Raw genomic sequence first — 19706 nt, forward strand, 5'->3', positions numbered from 1 at the left:
AATTCTTGAGTGACATAAGTTATTCTATTTTTAAATAACAGCTGTATATTGAGATGTGGAAATGACATTTGTTCATTGCAGGTTGGAAAAAAATTAAAATATTAACACTTTTTCTTGTAATCTAAGTTTGTCCTCTTACAGACCTTAAAACTAGACAAATTATTTAAACTTATGAGACTGTTACACATGACTTTTGAACAAGTTTTTTTTTATTCAACTTCACAAGGCTAAAAGTGCCCCTAGTTGAAGAAACGCCCATATATATATATTAGGGGTGTCAACGTTAACGCATGCGATTAATAAAATTTTTTTAAAGCGTTAATATTTTTTTTAACGCAAATTAATCGTTTGATAAGGTTTGACCCCAACTTCTTCCCGTCATCGCAGCGCAGAAGGTTATCTATCATTGTGTGATGAGGGTACAGCGAACCAGTGTTGCCAGGGTAACGTTAGCAGCACAAGTGGGCTATTTTGAAAATACAGTCACGGGAAAAAATTACAGATCTGTGGGTTGCGGTTTTTTGGGCTACTTTTATAATGTACAGCGCCCTCCCAAAGTGTATATAGACAAATAAAAATGAAAATAGATCCTTTTACTAATGTGTATTATACCTGGAATGTATCTCTGGCAACTTAAGAATGGAGAGGCGGTTGTAACATCACAAACAACATGAGTTTCAACCAGAGCATACATGTTAAGGCTTTTACACAGCAGAAATAAACATGACAACAGCAACTATAGATTATATAAGATAATAAACACACGATTACGATAGGATATGGTCTGTATGTGTTTCTGGAGATGAGTGTACATCTGAAATGCTAATTTGTGCAGCGATATAAGGCTATAAATAGCATATCCACATGTGATCGCAAAAGGAAGTTATTACAAACTCGATGGTGGTTTAAAGTGAGTTCTGTGTAAAAGTGCACTATTAATCTCATAAATTGTCTTATGTAGCATGATGCTAATATTAGCTCTAATGCACCTGCAGAACAGGTCCAATTCTTCTTTATAATGCATTGTGTCATAATACTTAACGTAAGGTCGCAAGAAATGTTTTGTTGTATCTATTTAGAAATACTTTTGATAATAGTTGGGTAAATGTATACTGGGATTGAAGCGATGTGGCTTGGTAAACGTTTTATTGCCAGTTTAAAGGCTGATAATGACTTAATAAAAACAAAAGAATAATGTTAAAAGAATAATAAGGATTATGTCTCATACCTGGCGGAAGTGTGAAAGGTTCTGTTTCCTTCCTAGTTTGTCATGCATTTCTTTTTCAACACATTTACAGGTAAATCCTAGTATTTTAAAATTGTTATCAATCATGATTAATCACAGTCCATGACTGTGATTAACGCGATAAAAATTTTAATCGATTGACAGCACTAATTATATATATATATATACACATACATACATACATACATGCATACACACACAGTGTCATTTCACATAATTTCATAATTAATTAGTAATTTCATAATTAATTATATTAATTACCTTAATTAATTCTAATATACAGTGTGTAAATATCTATCTATCTATATATATATATATATATATATATATATATATATATATATATTCTCAGAATTAATTAATTATGTTTTGGCTCATAATGAACATAACACTTTGTGTGATGTGAATCTGTTTTTGTTCAGGTTTATAAGCAGAAGGTGAAGCACTTATTGTATGAACAGCAGAACATGCTCTCTGAGCTAAAGGCTGAAAGTGTTGTCAGCACTAAACTGCTGCAGAAGGAGCATGCTGACCTTGAGGATCAGCTGCGGAAGGACATGTGCTGCTTGAAAGTAGATGTGAAAGAGCAGGAGCTGTCCAGTGAGAATGTGATCAAGAACCTTCATCTGGTATGAGTATGATTATAATACGATATAATTAGGATGCAAGTTACACAGTGTGAGAGGAAGGGACAAACATTAATAGATTTTTGATCATGTTGTAAATATTGCATGATTAACTTAGATTTTTAATATAATATAGGGCAGTTTGGGAACAGAGGCTTGTATGGTAATATTTATTGTATACCTGAATCTCAGATATGTCTGCTTTCTTCCCTGCATATTTACAGACATAAAGAAAAATATTTTGTGTTAGGTCAATAACCTGTGCTGTCAGTGTGCAGTAGACACACCCATCTTAACGTTTTCTATATTCAGGCTTATGGGGCCAGAAAAGACCATTATGCTATACAGGTGCATCTCAATAAATTAGAATGCCGTGGAAAAGTTCATTTATTTCAGCAATTCAACTCAAATTGTGAAACTCGTGTATTAAAGGTCCCATGGCATGAAAATTTCACTTTATGAGGTTTTTTAACATTAATATGAATTCTCCTAGCCTGCCTATGGTCCCCCAGTGGCTAGAAATGGCGATAGGTGTAAACCGAGCCCTGGGTATTCTGCTTCGCCTTTGAGAAAATTAAAGCTCAGATGGCCCAATCTGGAATCTTCCCTTCATGTCGTCATACGGGGAAAGGTTACCTCCCCTTTCTCTGCGTTGCCTGCCCATGAGAAAATTAGCTACTACCGTGCGAGGCGAGCGCAATATTTTTTTTCCTCGAGAGACATCATGTCTTGCAAACGAGCGAAGCATGATAGTTGCTCAGTGTTTGGATGTACAAATGAACACCAAAGTATTTTTTTAGTTCCTTCATCCGAGCCTATGGATAGCATTAGCTACATGATAATAACTGTAACAGCATACATAAACAAACCAACTAAAGTACCATATCCAGACACAATATTTTAAACTAACCATTCGGAGACGTCCTGCTGTAGCCGCTGAGTTGCAACTTCTTCATCCGGTGCTTCTCCATCCAGATCAGATTCTGGGTCTAACTGAAAAGCTTGAATGACTGCGTGTCTATGAGCCATTGAGATACATCCACTGTCAACATTAGCGCATGGTAGCGCAAGCTGGTTAAGGCCACACACCCACCCTCCACCTTGCCCCGCCTCTCTCATCCTTAAAGCTACAGACACAGAAATGGCACGTCCTAAGGAAAGCTCATTGTGGGACTGGCTCATAGTGGCTGAAATTCTGCACCAAGGCTGAATTTCGGGAAACAGACTTCAGATACAGTATTAGGGACCACTTAGGCCTATATAAAAGCATCCAAAAAGCAGCATGTCATGGGACCTTTAAATAAATTCAGTGCACACAGACTGAAGTAGTTTAAGTCTTTGGTTCTTTTAAATGTGATGATTTTGGCTCACATTTAACAAAAACCCACCAATTCACTATCTCAACAAATTAGAATACTTCATAAGACCAATAAAAAAAAAAAATAAAAAAAAAATTTTTAGTGAATTGTTGGCCTTCTGGAAAGTATGTTAATTTACTGTATATATACTCAATACTTGGTAGGGGCTCCTTTTGTTTTAATTACTGCCTCAGTTCGGCGTGGCATGGAGGTGATCAGTTTGTGGCACTGCTGAGGTGGTATGGAAGCCCAGGTTTCTTTGACAGTGGCCTTCAGCTCATCTGCATTTTTTTGGTCTCTTGTTTCTCATTTTCCTCTTGACAATACCCCATAGATATTCAGGTCTGGTGAGTTTGCTGGCCAGTCAAGCACACCAAAACAATAGTCATTTAACCAACTTTGGTTAACTTTTAACCACTGCTTTTGGCAGTGTGGGCAGGTGCCAAATCCTGCTGGAAAATGAAATCAGCATCTTTAAAAAGCTGGTCAGCAGAAGGAAGCATGAAGTGCTCCAATATTTCTTGGTAAACGGGTGCAGTGACTTTGGTTTTCAAAAAACACAATGGACCAACACCAGCAGATGACATTGCACCCTAAATCCTCACAGACTGTGGAAACTTAACACTGGACTTCAAGCAACTTGGGCTATGAGCTTCTCCACCCTTCCTCCAGACTCTAGGACCTTGGTTTCCAAATGAAATACAAAACTTGCTCACATCTGAAAAGAGGACTTTGGACCACTGGGCAACAGTCCAGTTCTTCTTCTCCTTAGCCCAGGTAAGACACCTCTGACGTTGTCTGTGGTTCAGGAGTGGCTTAACAAGAGGAATACGACAACTGTAGCCAAATTCCTTGACACGTCTGTGTGTGGTGGCTCTTGATGCCTTGACCCCAGCCTCAGTCCATTCCTTGTGAAGTTCACCCAAATTCTTGAATCGATTTTGCTTGACAATCCTCATAAGCCTGCGGTTCTCTTGGTTGGTTGTGCATCTTTTTCTTCCACACTTTTTCCTTCCACTCAACTTTCTGTTAACATGCTTGGATACAGCACTCTGTGAACAGCCAGCTTCTTTGGCAATGAATGTTTGTGGCTTACCCTCCTTGTGAAGGGTGTCAATGATTGTCTTCAGGACAACTGTCAGATCAGCAGTCTTCCCCATGATTGTGCAGCCTAGTGAACCAAACTGAAAGACCATTTTGAAGGCTCAGGAAACCTTTGCAGGTGTTTTGAGTTGATTAGCTGATTGGCATTTCGCCATATTCTAATTTGTTGAGATAGTGAATTGGTGGGTTTTTGTTAAATGTGAGCCAAAATCATCACAACTAAAAGAACCAAAGACTTTAACTACTTCAGTATGTGTGCATTGAATTTATTTAATACACGAGTTTCACAATTTGAGTTGAATTACTGAAATAAATTAACTTTTCCACGACATTCTAATTTATTGAGATGCACCTGTATGAGTAAACTTTATATTACAAGTACACTGCCCCCTCCCTCCCCATAATTTGCACCCTGGCTATAATGAGTACATTTACAATGACAGTTGCACTTTGCTTTAGATCTCAAATGAAATGAAATTAAACAAAATTGTCTTTCAACAGAAACATGATGAGGAAATGACTGTTCTGAGAAATGATTTTGCCAGACAAGTACGAGGTAAAGTCTCTGTCTTTATAGATTTGAATTGGCTAGAATTTTACAACAACTTGTTGCATAGAACTAATTTTGAGCACTATATCAATCCTCTATAATACAAGTAAATCACTTACATATGCAACTAACTTTCCATGCTAAACAACCAAATAATGTCTATCATTAGCCATTGGCTAATAAATTGTTAGATTTCACTCGCCAGTTTGAGTTAGAAGCTAACTATAAATTTAGCACAGATATTTAACTTGCCTTAACTCATTTTGAACACTGCATGCTTGACTGTTTTACTCTCTTTCTTTAAAGCACACTATTTTAGTTAATTTCAATGGATGTGCAGCGTATTTCACGCAGTGTATTTGATTTGAAATCAAGTCAAATGTTTTTCACAAGAAAATAAGTCTCTACTAATGAGTTGAGTTAAATCAGGTGTTTCGTTATGTGAGTAGGTAATACATTTGAAGAAGAAATAATTTTGTGACGATTACAAAAGTTTGTTCTATAACGTATGTGTGTGTCTTCACGGAGGACCCGAGGACCCGGGACCCGGGACCCGTACGGGTTCGAGTCTATATTTGAAATGGTCAGCCGGGTCCGGGTCGGGTCCCAATCTATTACTTCGGGTCCTGGGTCTGTTTAACATTGTGTGTAATGGCCTACCCGAGTCGATCGGAGAACACCGCGCCTGCCAGTGATCAGTGTTAGTCAGCATGCGTGTGTTTTGTAACTTGCAGTTTGTAAAATTAGGATGAGAAAATTGTGAGCAGGTGAAAAAAAAAAAAAAAAAACATGTGTTACCTCGAGCCGCCAGAAGCAGAGCGCGGGCGGAGTTAATGTAGCCTATTGCAAGCGGACAGTGATCATGGATTCCTTCATGAGTGATTTTGGGGAAAAAAGCTGAAACAAAACTGAAGAGACGCACCTGTTATTGAACACGCACGCAGTTACAACCAACAAAAAGTATCGTTATTGTTGCGTAAACGCAACAGTCGAAGTTGACTCGAGATGGAAAAAAAAAACAAAAAAAGAACTGCGAAGTTGCATTAGTCATCCGTCACTGACCGTGACGGGTTCGGGTCCAACTTTCGAATAATGCTCGGGTCCGGGTAGTACATTTAAGGGTCATGCATCATGAATATGGAATGCCACGTTCTTAATTCTAATCGATAAATTCAGTTAAAATAATAAAGTGCTGTTACTAGTAAAAATCCAATCAGTGTCAACAAAATCCATCAGAGACATCATTACTGAATGCATTTACACTGCAATTAGCCTACAAATGCATAAAATGTAATGAAATTAATGTATTAAAATTTGAAGGCAGAAATATGTCATTCAATTAAATGATACGTTTAATATGAAACTAAAACAGACACTAGGTGGCGCCAAGTCACTGTCTTAACGAGTGAGTTCAATCCTGATTCCTTCAAATAGGTTACGCTGATTTACGAAAACACCACTTGTTTCCGCGGTTCAGCTGTGGATTTGTTTCTGTGATAATTACATGTAGGCCTAATGTGTTATTTAAAAAAATAAAAAATCTTTTCATGACAGAATGATCAAAAAGATGGCAGGTAGGGGACATGATCGGGGGAGCACGACATCTTATGTTGAGAGAACGACATTTATTTCTCGTGGCTATCTGTTTAATGCACGAACCTGCGTGACCATAGCAACCTTGGATATTCAGAAACTGATATTACGAATACATAAAAAAAAAATGTTTTGAATTTAATAAAGCGCAGAATTAAGAAAATATTATATTAACCTACCTGTACATTGTGCGTGTGATATGTTGCAGATATATGCAGTCCACAGTCCTTGTTATAATCAATGCATTTAAAAATAAAACGTGACATGCCTAGAAAAACATTATTATCTTTCCCATCCATCCAGCTTTTTAAATCCATTCAGTTATCATTTCTTTCTTTCTTTATTAAATTACAGGAATGTTATGGGTTCTCTGTGCGGGAATTTAACATAGGCTAGGCCTAGGCTATAATTTTTATTTATTTTATTTATTTATTTATTATTTTTTGATAGCCTAGTAAACCTAGTTATATGCTAATAATAATAATAAGAAGAAGAAGAATATACAGGTGCTGGTCATATAATTAGAATATCATCAAAAAGTTGATTTATTTGACTAATTCCATTCAAAAAGTGAAACTTGTATATTATATTAATTCATTACACACAGACTGATATATTTCAAATGTTTATTTCTTTTAATTTTGATGATTAGAGCTTACAGCTCATGAAAGTCAAAAATCAGTATCTCAAAATATTAGAATATTACTTAAGACCAATACAAAGAAAGGATTTTTAGAAATCTTGGCCACCTGAAAAGTATGAAAATGAAAAGTATGAGCATGTACAGCACTCAATACTTAGTTGGGGCTCCTTTTGCCTGAATTACTGCAGCAATGCGGCGTGGCATGGAGTCGATCAGTCTGTGGCACTGCTCAGGTGTTATGAGAGCCCAGGTTGCTCTGATAGTGGCCTTCAGCTCATCTGCATTGTTGGGTCTGGTGTCTCTCATCTTCCTCTTGACAATACCCCATAGATTCTCTATGGGGTTCAGGTCAGGCGAGTTTGCTGGCCAATTAAGCACAGTAACACTATGGTCATTGAACCAGCTTTTGGTTCCTTTGGCAGTGTGGGCAGATGCCAAGTCCTGCTGGAAAATGAAATCAGCATCTCCATGAAGTTTGTCAACAGAAGGAAGCATGAAGTGCTCTAAAATGTCCTGGTAGATGGCTGCGTTGACTGTGGACATCAGAAAACACAGTGGACCAACACCAGCAGATGACATGGCAGCCCAAATCATCACTAACTATGGAAACTTCACACTGGACTTCAAGCAACATGGATTCTGTGCCTCTCCACTCTTCCTTCAGACTCTGGACATTGATTTCCAAATGAAATGTAAAATTTACTTTCATCTGAAAAGAGGACTTTGGACCACTGAGCAACAGTCCAGTTCTTTTTCTCCACAGCCCAGGTAAGATGCTTCTGACGTTGTCTCTGGTTCAGATGTGGCTTGGTAGCCCTTTTCCTGAAGACGTCTGAGCGTGGTGACTCTTGATGCACTGACTCCAGCTTCAGTTCTCTCCTTGTGAAGCTCTCCCAAGTGTTTGAATCGGCTTTGCTTGACTGTATTCTCAAGCTTGCGGTCATCCCTGTTGCTTGTGCACCTTTTCCTACCCAAATTCTTCCTTCCAGTCAACTTTGCATTTAATATGCTTATAATACGATACAGCACTCTGTAAACAGCCACACCTTTCAGTAATGACCTTCTGTGACTTACCCTCTTTGTGGAGGGTGTCAATGTTCGTCTTCTGGATCATTGCTAAGTCAGCAGTCTTAACCATTATTGTGGTTTCAAAGAACAAAATATACCCAGAATTTATACTGTAGGGATGGTCATTTATTCAAACTCAAATGTAAATATTCTAATATTTTGAGATACTGATTTTTGACTTTCATGAGCTGTAAGCTCTAATAATCAAAATTAAAAGAAATAAACATTTGAAATATATCAGTCTGTGTGTAATGAATGAATATAATATACAAGTTTCACTTTTTGAATGGAATTAGTGAAATAAATAAACTTTTTGATGATATTCTAATTATATGACCAGCACCTGTAGGTACCCTAATATATAGCCTAATTTCTGCACTTTCTTAAATTCAAAACAAAATGTTAAAAGAATATTCAAGCTAAAATATTAATCTCATCCCAATGTCTTTTAAATCCATTCACGTGGGCTATTATTTTGGATTAGCCTACATTTTGTAGGCTAGCCTATTCATTTTATTTCCCGCTTGGTCTCAGTTCTTTCTCCTCTGCATTTTATATACCTGCTCTGTAACCGAAGCTCGTTAACCGATCATTAGTCTACAAGATTACAATACATTTGAATTAAATTAGGCTTAAGAATGGATAAGAGTCTGTAATAATAATTATTATTATTTTTTTTTTTTTTACTTTAGTTTTAGGCCTACATGTGTAAATATGATACACAAAAGAACAAGATTCACACATCACATCACGCACCTGCGCTTTTTTGAACGAAAAAATAAAACCCAGGATAAATTCATTGGCTACATACAAAAGGAATAAATACTCAAAATATATTTTACATGGGGGCCTAATTAACCAAACGAAAGAAAAAGCTGTTCCACGGTTAAACAGTTCAAATCGCGCTGGCGTCTCATGCACACACAACATGGTTATCACTTAGGCTATTCCTTAAAAATAACCAATTGGGGGGGGATCACGTGACCCTTCGACGGCGATGCAAGCTTAGTCTTTCGCTCTGCTCACTTTGCCACATATTATATGATCCTGTCAGTAAAATTTGAACCACTCTGCATTGGACCCATCATGAGTGCTAAGGCAGACAAAGGGGATCGGAAAAGAGAGATTGAGCAATCGCCAATGAAGAAAAAATTCAGAGATTCCGCCATCTCCAGAGAAGATCTCGACGATGCTATTGCTAGCCGTATTGAACTAGCATTTAAAGAGCAGCAAAGCACTCTGAATTCGGTTGTGAATTCGGCAATAAGAGATGCGATGGACTCTGCGTGAGGACATACAAGCGACCAACAAGTCTGTTAAAGAGCTAAGAGAGGAGTTTGAGGCCATAACTACCGCGGCGAAGCAGACACGTGACCGCGTTGATTCTGTTCAAGCAGATGCACGTGAGGATAGGAGGGCAGGTACGGATGTAAGAAATCAACTGGAGCGACTCACCGAGAAGATGACAGATATGGAGGACAGGTGCAGGAGGAACAACGTACGACTGGTGGGGCTGCCAGAGGGGGCTGAGGGATCCGACGCGGCTGGTTTTCTCAGGGTTAATCTTCCCAAGTGGATTCCTTCCTTGAGGGGCCGTGACTTTGAGATTGACCGGGCGCACCGCGTGTATGTTGGAGGGAGAGGCTCCGATCGGCCGCGCTCTCTTATCTTCCGTGTACTGAGATGGCATGACAGATCAGATATCCTGAAGGGTGCTCGGCAGGCTTATGCGGTGAAATGCGCACAGAACAATGTCACACTACTATTTTTTCCCGACTTTAGTCCAGCTACAGCGATCAGGAGAAAGGCATTTGGTCCGGTTTTGAAGAAGATGACAGCACTTGGCCTCCAGCCCTTCCTCATCTATCCGGCGGTACTTAAACTACGGCACAAAGGGGAACAGAAAAGCTTTGATTCCCCTCAGAAAGCGGAGGATTTTATCAGCTCCCTGTCTCAGCAGAAGACATATGCCGCGGCTCTGCGGGGCGGCGACGGGGGAACAGCGGCCACTGTCTCTCCCGCCCAGCGGGAGGAACTTGATGGCCGGGATGGACATGGTTCTAGCTGCCCTAGTAGGGGATGAGGGTAGGATGGACATGGACGCTGGCTAAATTTATTTTTTTGCTTTTTTTTCTCTCCTCTCTACTACCGAGATATTGTCCCTATATATCCGGTACAACGATCTCGTTGCTGGTAAGACTGACACTCTTTTTTTTTTTTTTTTTTTTTTTTGGAGGGGACTAATTGAGAGTAGGTTTAATTAAAAATATTTTTTGGCTCTGTGGGCCTTTTCGGGAGACATATCTTGCGTTGGAGTGGATCGGTCACGAACCATCACTATTTTTGTTGCTCAGTCAGACCTATGTTCTCGGTAATGTGCGGTCTGAGTTGTTCCTTGTTTATGGTTTTTGGTTGTTCATGTTGTTTTTACTTTTTACAACAGACATTTATACTTTTATTTATTTTACCTTATTTTTAAAGGGATTTTTCATCTAGGAGGTTTGGTATCTAAAATGCACATCAGCGTTTACATGCTATTTACAGAATGGAAGTGCTTCTGTTTTTTTTCCATTTATTGAATACAATCTTGGGATTATGAATATTCAATGCATACTCTAAATATTTTATCACTGAATGTGAATGGTTTAAATTCTGCTGTTAAAGGAACCCGTGTGTTAGAATATTTACACCGTAAATCTATTTCCTGTGCCCTAATTCAAGAGACACATTTAAAACAATCTGACGTGGCACGTTTTCAGAATAAATATTATAAATTAGCGGCTTTTTCCTGCGCTCAAAATAAAACTAAGGGGGTGCTTATCCTTGTTAACCGAAAGTTAAACTTAACAATTGAACACCTTGGTAGTGATGAGAAGGGTAGATTTGTTTTTATCCGATGCAAAATATATAATAGGTTAGCATTGGTCTCTATTTATGGTCTGAATGAGACAGTGCGTTCCTTACACAGATTTCCAAAACATTACTTGAGCAGACTGACTGCCCATTAGTGGTGGGTGGTGATTTTAATGCTGCTTTAGATAAATCTCAATCTGATACAACAGCCAATCCATCCTCTAAATCAGTGTTTCCCAACCTTTTTTTCTGCCGCGGCACAGTTTTGATATGCAAAAATATATGAAAAATCCTCCATAATGACCGACATGTGAACTTCTCTGCTCTCACAAGACATGCACGGTTCCAATAGCCTACGCGTGCATTTTCTTTCTCAACTGTTCACATTTACTTAAGAAACCTGGATATTCGCCAGGACGGCCATTTTTGCGTAATTTTGTGTGTATTTGGCCACTTAGGCTCAACAACAAACTACGAAAAATAACTCAATATGATACTCGCTAGGCGGCTTTGGATGTGACTGTGAGCGCTCAGCCTTGAGACCGCCTCTGGAGCGCGCGAGTACCGATTAGCTAAAGACGTGCAATTTTGTGACAATGCAACAATGACCCGATTAAGCAAGTGACAAATCCGTCAACTGTCCCGAAATGCGAGCGAAAGTCTTGGATCAGCGTCAGCGTACAGCAGCTCGTTGTATTGCAGACGAGATGAGCTGATGTGAAGCCGCTTTGAGAGAGTGAAAGAGAGAAGGCGCGGTCCAGTTGAATCAAATGGCTGATTTAATCTGCTAGTTTGAGTGGATTTATTTACTCATATAACCTACTTGCTATATTGAATAAATGTTTGCAGGAATTTCCCTCATTATAAAGTTGAAAGCTGCGGGGATGAGTAAAATGCTATATACACACAATCCCCCACGAAATTCTGGAAAGGATTAATTATAACTCTATTACAGAGATTTGTGAAATAAAATTCCATTATTTTTATTTTTTTCCAGACCTGGAAAATGCTGTTTCAAAATTTCATGGCTTTTTCAGGGGGGTTTTTATGTACGAACCCTAATAAAAGCAACTGATGCATGCACGCTGTTAATCACTTAAACTGGCCAACCATTGCGATCGGCTGAATGCTCCGTTACCTCTTCCTCCTCTAATCACATGCCGGATCCGTCACCCCGCTTTGTTCCGGGACCTCAAAATTTACAAATTAAGCACTATATATATATATATATATAAGTGACGGGAGGAGCCAACGACAGACACAGTGGGTGTGGCGTCAGGCCTCGGAGAGGCTTTTATTAAACAAAATTACTAAAATAAAGTGTCCAGGGGAAGAAGTGTCCAACAAAACGGGGGGATCTGGTGTCCTCGTTGTGCTGCGGGGCTCGTGAAGGAGGGCAGTGTTCCAAAGGGGGAGGGTCCAGGGAAGGGGCGGAGTCCGGTGGCCGCACGCGCTCCCGCTCTGGTCCGGTTTACGAGGGGCGGCGGCTCTTCCTCTTCTTCCTCGGCCTTTGGCGGGACTTGATCGGCCCGGCATCCTGGCCCGACGGCCGTAATACGGGTGCGGCGTTCTCCCGGACCGCGGGTTCTGCAGCTCACATCTCCGGTGGCGCGATGTCCCTCTACGCACCCTTCCTGGACCCACGAGGACACCAGCGTGCATGCACGGGGGAAGAGACCGGTCTCTCGAGGAGAGGCGCGCTGGGCATTTAACAGCGGCGGTGATGAGGCTTCACTCAGTCCAGCTGTGCCTCATCACACGCCGCCAGCCCGCGTTGATCCCACGCCCCTCCTCTCATCCACCCACTCCAGTCGGGAGCCTGGTGAAGGGCGGCGAATAAGGGACAGGGTGGTGATGATGATGAGGGGGAGGGCCACAGATCCGTCACAATATATATATATAGAAAGGGGGAAAGTTTCAGAGTTGGTATTTTGGCTTTATATATGATCAGACACTTGCACTTAATTTCTTAAAATCAAACTCAAATGGGGTTAACAAGGTTTTTGACGACCGATTGACAGAGATCTGTGTTTTGTCCATCATTAGAACCACCGCATCTGAGCATCACGTTTTCATTAGTTTGCAGTTTTATATTTTATTGTAGCTATATGGGCACTCAGTTTCTCTTGTTGTTTAATACATTTGACCAAAATCTCACGGTATAAAAGAGGAACCGCTATGCACAGGATATTTAAAACGTACAAAAGTGTATTGGCTACAACTAGACAGCAAATGCTAAGACAGACTGCTCTTTAAACATACCAAAACATTAGCCTTTATAGACAGCGTTTCTTGAGTAAAGGAAAAGCTGCTCTTATTCAAACATCAGTTATTTACCCTTGTATTGTGAAGAAGTAGACGTCTGTCTTCAAGCAAGGCGCTTCATTCTGAATGGAGGCGGGGTGGAGTTATGAGGTTTGACTGACAATTTGAGGATCCAATGGCATTACGAGGTTTAGTCACAAGCTCTTTTGAATGCTTTTCATTGGTTAAATATTTGTAAACCCCACAAACAGACATAATGATGACCAATAGCACTGATTTAAAATAATAATAACAAAATATAATAGAGATATGGAAGTTTTAGATAATTTTCCACGGCACACCCGACAACCCGTCACGGCACACTAGTGTGCCGCGGCACAGTGGTTGGGAAACACTGCTCTAAATTACTGAATAAATTTATCACAGAGCTCAACTTAATCGATCTTTGGAGAATTCAGAATACTAAAGCTAAGGACTTCACTTTTTTTTCTAATAGACATAAGACTTTCTCTAGGATAGACTACATATTTCTCAGCCCATCTTTAATTTCTTCTAATTCCTCCATCTCTATATTACCAATTTTATTATCTGATCATTCTGCTGTGTTGTGCAGTGTTCCTCTTTCCGATGTTAAAGCCAAGTCCCCTAGATGGCGCTTTAACATATCATTATTAAGTAATCAGACTTTCATTACTTCACTAAAAGAATATATTAAGGAATTTCTTGAAATCAATATGCCCTCTGATGTGGATCCTCAAATAATGTGGGAATCGACTAAGTGTGCTATACGAGGTTTCTGTATATCTTTCTCTTCTACTCTTGCCAAAGCGAAAACTCACCAGTTTACACAATTAGAAAATAAAATCCAATCATTACAAAACCTACAAAAACAACATTTTACTGAGCAACAGGCTACACAGTTGTCCTCTTTAAAAAAAAGAATATGATTTACTTTCACACTCAAAGGAGGAATTTATTTTACATAGGACTAGGCAAAAATATTATTTTGAATCAGAGAGACCTAGTCATTTATTGGCCCTTAGGTTGAAAGAATGCAAGTCTAAGGCATATATTAGCGCAATAAAATCATCGGATGATCAGGTCACCACGAAACCTGTGGCAATTAATGACATAAAGGTTTTTACATGAATCTGTATAAAGATGCAATTGAACATGGGGTATTTCATAGAGATCAAAAAACATCACTGATTTCATTACTTCTTAAAAAAGGGAAAGATCCATTAGATTGTTCCAGCTACAGACCGATTTCGCTTATCCCATGTGATCTAAAAATCTATGCTAAAGTTTTTGCTTCTCGTATGGAGAAGGTAATTCATAGTCTGATCAAGGAGGACCAAACTGGTTTCATCAAGGGGCGCAATGCATCTGACAATATGCGTCGACTCCTTCATATTCTTGACTTTGCAGACTCCCACCCGACCCCTTGTGCGGTCTTTTCACTTGATGCAGAAAAAGCCTTTGACAGGCTAGAGTGGAATTATATGTGGGCAGTTCTGCAATGTTTCGGCTTCGGTGAACACTTAATTTCTATGATCAAGACATTATACCACTCACCTGCAGCATCAGTCATAACTGGTAATATTATTTCCCACCGTTCCCTTTGCAGCGGGGAACAAGGCAAGGATGTCCGCTTTCCCACCTAATTGTTTTGTCTATCTCTTGAACCCTTAGCACAAGCTATCAGGAAATCTGATTTGATAATTTTAGTAGCTTATCAGGATATAAAATAATTTGGAGCAAATCTGCTTTAATGCCAATTAACAATGTTAAAGTTAATTCTTCTGTTCCCTCATTTATCCCTATTAAGGAATCTTTCATCTATTTGGGCATTACCATATATAAAAACATTCATAAGATTTCCAGAGACAATTTTAATAATATTTTAGTTAAGGTCAAAAATGACATTCAAATATGGAAGAATCTTAAAGTCTCTCTTCAAGGAAGAATCTCCACTGTTAAGATGAATTTGTTACCTCGATTTAATTTTTTTTTTCTCTATGCTACCACTTTCTCCCCCTCCAGGTTACTTTAAGGAGATCAACTCCATAATTTCTAAATTTATCTGGAATGATAAATGCCCCAGAATTAAACTTACCACATTACAACATCCTAATAGCGCAGGAGGACTGGCTGTACCAAATTTTGAACTTTATTATTGGTCGTTCCAGCTTAAGGTTCTTCATAATTGGGTTGATCCTCAATCTACAGTTTCTTGGAGAGTGATTGAAGCTGATAAGGTTAAACCAAATAGACTCCAAGATATTTTATTTACTGGCACAGGAAAAAAAGGGGATAATTATAAATTTGGTCCGGTTATGGCCAACTCTATTAAAATCTGGAAAACGGTGGAACGTCGGATAGGAGGAACCTTCAAATTTTGTAACAGTACACCTTTTAATTTTGTATGCGGAAATCGTCCATTTGTCCAACCCTCTTGGTCCTCTTTAGGTGTAAACACGTGCGGTGATATATATGATAACCAGGGCCTATGTTAATTTCAGACATTAAGAACCAAATTTTGTCTACCAGCATCTGCATATTTTGTCTTTCTTCAATTACGTTCTGCTCTCAAAGCGTATGGAGTTCCTCGGGCATCTCCCATCCCCTCTCATCCTATGCAGGATGCGCCATCTGTTGGTCGGCCATCTGTTTCTTTAATATATAATAAGATTATTGATTGCATTACAAAACCTCTTTCTATTAAAACTATTTGGAATAGGGAATTATCTGACCTTGATTTATCTGTCGACTGGGAGAGAGTGTGGTCTAATCTCAGTTTAACATCTAAAAATCTGGCTCATCGTCTTATTCACTTCAAAGTCATTCACAGAGCAAACATAACTCCTTACAAAAGATTTAAAATGAAACTACAACCGAATCTCAACTGCCATATATGTAATACTACATTATCAGGTACTTTTCTGCATATGTTTTGGGAATGTCCTGTCATCATCAGTTTATGGGCACATGTAAACCTGGTTTTATCATCCTTACTGCAAATTGATTGGTCTGTTAATCCAAGTTTGTGTCTTCTTAATGATGATTCTGGTCTCTGTATAAGTTCAATGCAAAAGAGAATGTTGTTTGCTGGTTTTACAGCTGCGAAGAAGACAATAATACAAAACTGGTTTACACCGCACATGTGTGGAAAAACATATTGGATCCGTAGCCTTCTGCAAATAGTGACTTGTGAATGTACAACAGCATGAAACAATGGGCCAAGCCTTCTACCATTGATGCTTGGCAGTGCTTTCTCTTTGATATACGTGACTGTATAAAGGAGTGACTTTTGTGTTTTTCTTGTCCTTCCCTCTCTCCCTCCCTTTGACTGGACTTTGAGATATTGAGTATGTGTCTGTTGTGTTTTTTTTTTTTTTTTTGGATATGTATGAAAAATAAAAAAATGTTGATAACAAAAAAAAAACAATTACTTTTTAAACCGTTTAACCGGTCGTGGAGAGCACAATCCTGCAGAGTTTAGCTCCAACATTAAAAACACACCTGCCTGGCTTTAACCCTAGATCTTGACTTTTGCCACCCCTGGTTTAATCAAATTATAATTCTTACTGTCGGTTTACAGTTAGGCTACACTGCCTATAGCTTACCGTAGACCCACGTCAAGCTTTGATAGGCGCATTGAGTGTTACGGATTCACTTAGTGTGAATAGCATCTATCGCTATTTACACTTAGTGCAAATAGCCGCTGCCTTAATTTTATTTTGGATATAGGCTACACGGTAAAGAGATTGCTGTAAAAGTGGTTACAGTATGATTACTGTATTTTCATTTGCAGTACTATAATGTCCTTACTGTATTTCCATTTACAGTATTATTACCGTATCAGTACTGTAGAGTTTATTTTAATTTATTTTAAACATTTTTTACATGAAAAAAAAACAATCCAATTGCCTTACAGATTTTTACCACCCCAACCCCATAAAAATGACAATAACTCATGAGAATTAGTTCTGATAATATTCTTTAATTGTTGAACATTTTCTTTTTAAAAGTACAAATTACAAATCTTGACCTCTAGGATGCACTAGCTGAGAAAATGGCATCACCACAGTCCCCTGGGCAAGACATACTGTACACATACTAAAAAACAAAACCGGCCTTACAAAAAAATAAAATAATAATAAAGTAAATAAAATAAAATAATACAGTAAAAATTTGTTTGTGTTGTGTTAAATTTCAGTAATTTTGTCAGTCAAAGTTGACAAGCACTCTGATGAGAAACACCAAGAGGGGATTCAGGTTGATGCTTTTTCTTTGCACCCTCTTTCCAGAATTCCATCTGATCTGTGACTTTCAGTGCATTTGGTGCCACAAAGGTTGATGGTGTGAATGAACCTGCAAGCACAAGAAAAATAAAAAAAGCCTCAACTGCCAAAATTGGTGCTGTATGCACTTTGACATTAATAAAAATGTTATATACTACATCTGAACGCACCTACAAGTAATGTACATAATTAGTTGATAATCCATCACATTCAAATTATTAAAGCTCCATTTTTACAATGCATTCTCAATCAGTAGAGCAAAGTGCTAGAATACCAAACTAATGCGTTTGATTCCAGGGGCAGAGTGAGTGGATATCCATGGTTTAGCACAGAGATACACAGGATACACTTCAAATAAAATAGGCTATGCTGAAAAGTTACATTGGCTAAGTGGCTTATTTTTTTCTTTAAGAGACAAGTATAATTAATTATAATTTGTACTTACAAATTGCATAAATATTATGAAATTAATGCTTTAAATATAAAATTTAGAACACAGAAATATGAAATGACAAAAAAAAAATAGAATGATACTTCTAAAAATTATACTAAAATTACCAGTAGGTGGCAGCAAACCACTACCTAATGACTGAGTCAGTCATTTATTCAATCAATTAATTTAAAACTGCTGATTCATTCAGGAAGGAAGTAAGAAACTGTTTTTATGAATGGGTCAGTGAATCGCTTTTTCAAGGTGTTCAAAAAAGGTAAATTCATTCAGTAATGAAACACTGCTGAATGCCCACGGACTTGAGCCCACCAGGGCAGACCAGACGGGACAGAAGATCTCCACTGCGGTGCAGAAGACCACCAGAGCCAGACAGCAGACCACCACGGCGGCGCAGAAGACCACCAGAGCCAGATAGTGGACCACCACAGCGGAGCAGGTGGAACAGAAGACCACCAGAGCGGAGCAGACGGACCCGAAGACCACCACGGTGGAGCAGATAGAGCAGGAGCCCACCACGACGGATCAGGAACCCACAGCAGAGCCTGGGAACTAGGGAGAACGGAGACACAAGGAGAAAACAGAACATGCACAGACCCAAGGATAGAGGCAGGGAACACAGAAAGCTCATAATAGGTCTCCATAGCTGTGACAGGACAGAACGAGAGTTCACTGATGGCCTCCCTAGCCGTGACAGGACAGAACGAGAGTTCATTGACGGCCTCCCTAGCCATGACAGGACAGAACGAGAGTTCATTGATGGCCTCCATAGCCGTGACAGGACAGAACGAGAGTTCATTGACTGATACCGCTGACACCTCTGGAGGTTCTGCGGTGGTTGCCGCCACCTCTGGAGGTTCTACAGTGGTAAACACAGGACACAGGGAGAGTTCAGTAATGGTCTCTTCGACCGTAACACAACAGAATGAGAGTTCATTGACAGATACCGCTGACACCTCTGGAGGTTCTGGGGCGGTTGCCGCCACCTCTGGAGGTTCTACAGTGGTAAACACAGGACACAGGGAGAGTACAGTAATGGTCTCTTCGACCGCAACACAACAGGCTGAGAGTTCATTGCTGGGCGCCACCACCATACGAGGAGCTGAAGTGAGCACCGCCGAGTCGGGAGGTTCTGCAGCATGTACCCCCACATCTGGAGAAACTGCAGCGGGCACCATCACTTCAGGGAACACAGCAGTGAGCGCCACTACCTCAGGAGGTTCTGCAGCATCAGCCGCCACCTCTAGAGACATCATAGTGGACGCCGCCACCTCTGGGAGTTCTGTGGTGGTGTATGCAGCCCAAACACACCAAAATGCAATCCCCATCAGGGGAAGCGTTTCAGACAGGGGAATTAGTTCAGGAACAGGAGGGCTAGAGTGATTGGGTTTGGGGATACCAGCTGTGCGTGCAGACACCAGCGGTGAATCCCTCACACTGGATATCAGACTGGGATAATGAAAGACTGACCTTGATGATCTGGGTGTGTCAGCCCGGACGTGACCCGACTCTGGAAGGTCAGCGGAGACGTGACGCTGTGACTCTGGAAGGTCAGCGGAGACGTGACGCTGTGACTCTGGAAGGTCAGCGGTGACGTGACTCTGGACGGACAGCTGTGACGTGACGTGACTCTGGACGGACAGCTGTG

The 19706-nt window shown here is 39.8% G+C and overlaps 1 protein-coding gene across 1 annotated transcript in view; it reads left to right on the forward strand.

Annotated features, from left to right (window-relative positions):
* gas8 (growth arrest-specific 8) overlaps positions 1 to 19706 on the forward strand; it is a 55556-nt gene that overhangs the window by 16202 nt on the left and 19648 nt on the right. Inside the window, 2 exon segments of the mRNA XM_058751016.1 lie at positions 1669 to 1875; positions 4836 to 4890. Coding sequence (XP_058606999.1) covers positions 1669 to 1875; positions 4836 to 4890 — 262 coding nt within the window.

This window comes from Onychostoma macrolepis, chromosome 18 (assembly GCF_012432095.1).
Source record: "Onychostoma macrolepis isolate SWU-2019 chromosome 18, ASM1243209v1, whole genome shotgun sequence".
NCBI lineage: Eukaryota > Metazoa > Chordata > Actinopteri > Cypriniformes > Cyprinidae > Onychostoma > Onychostoma macrolepis.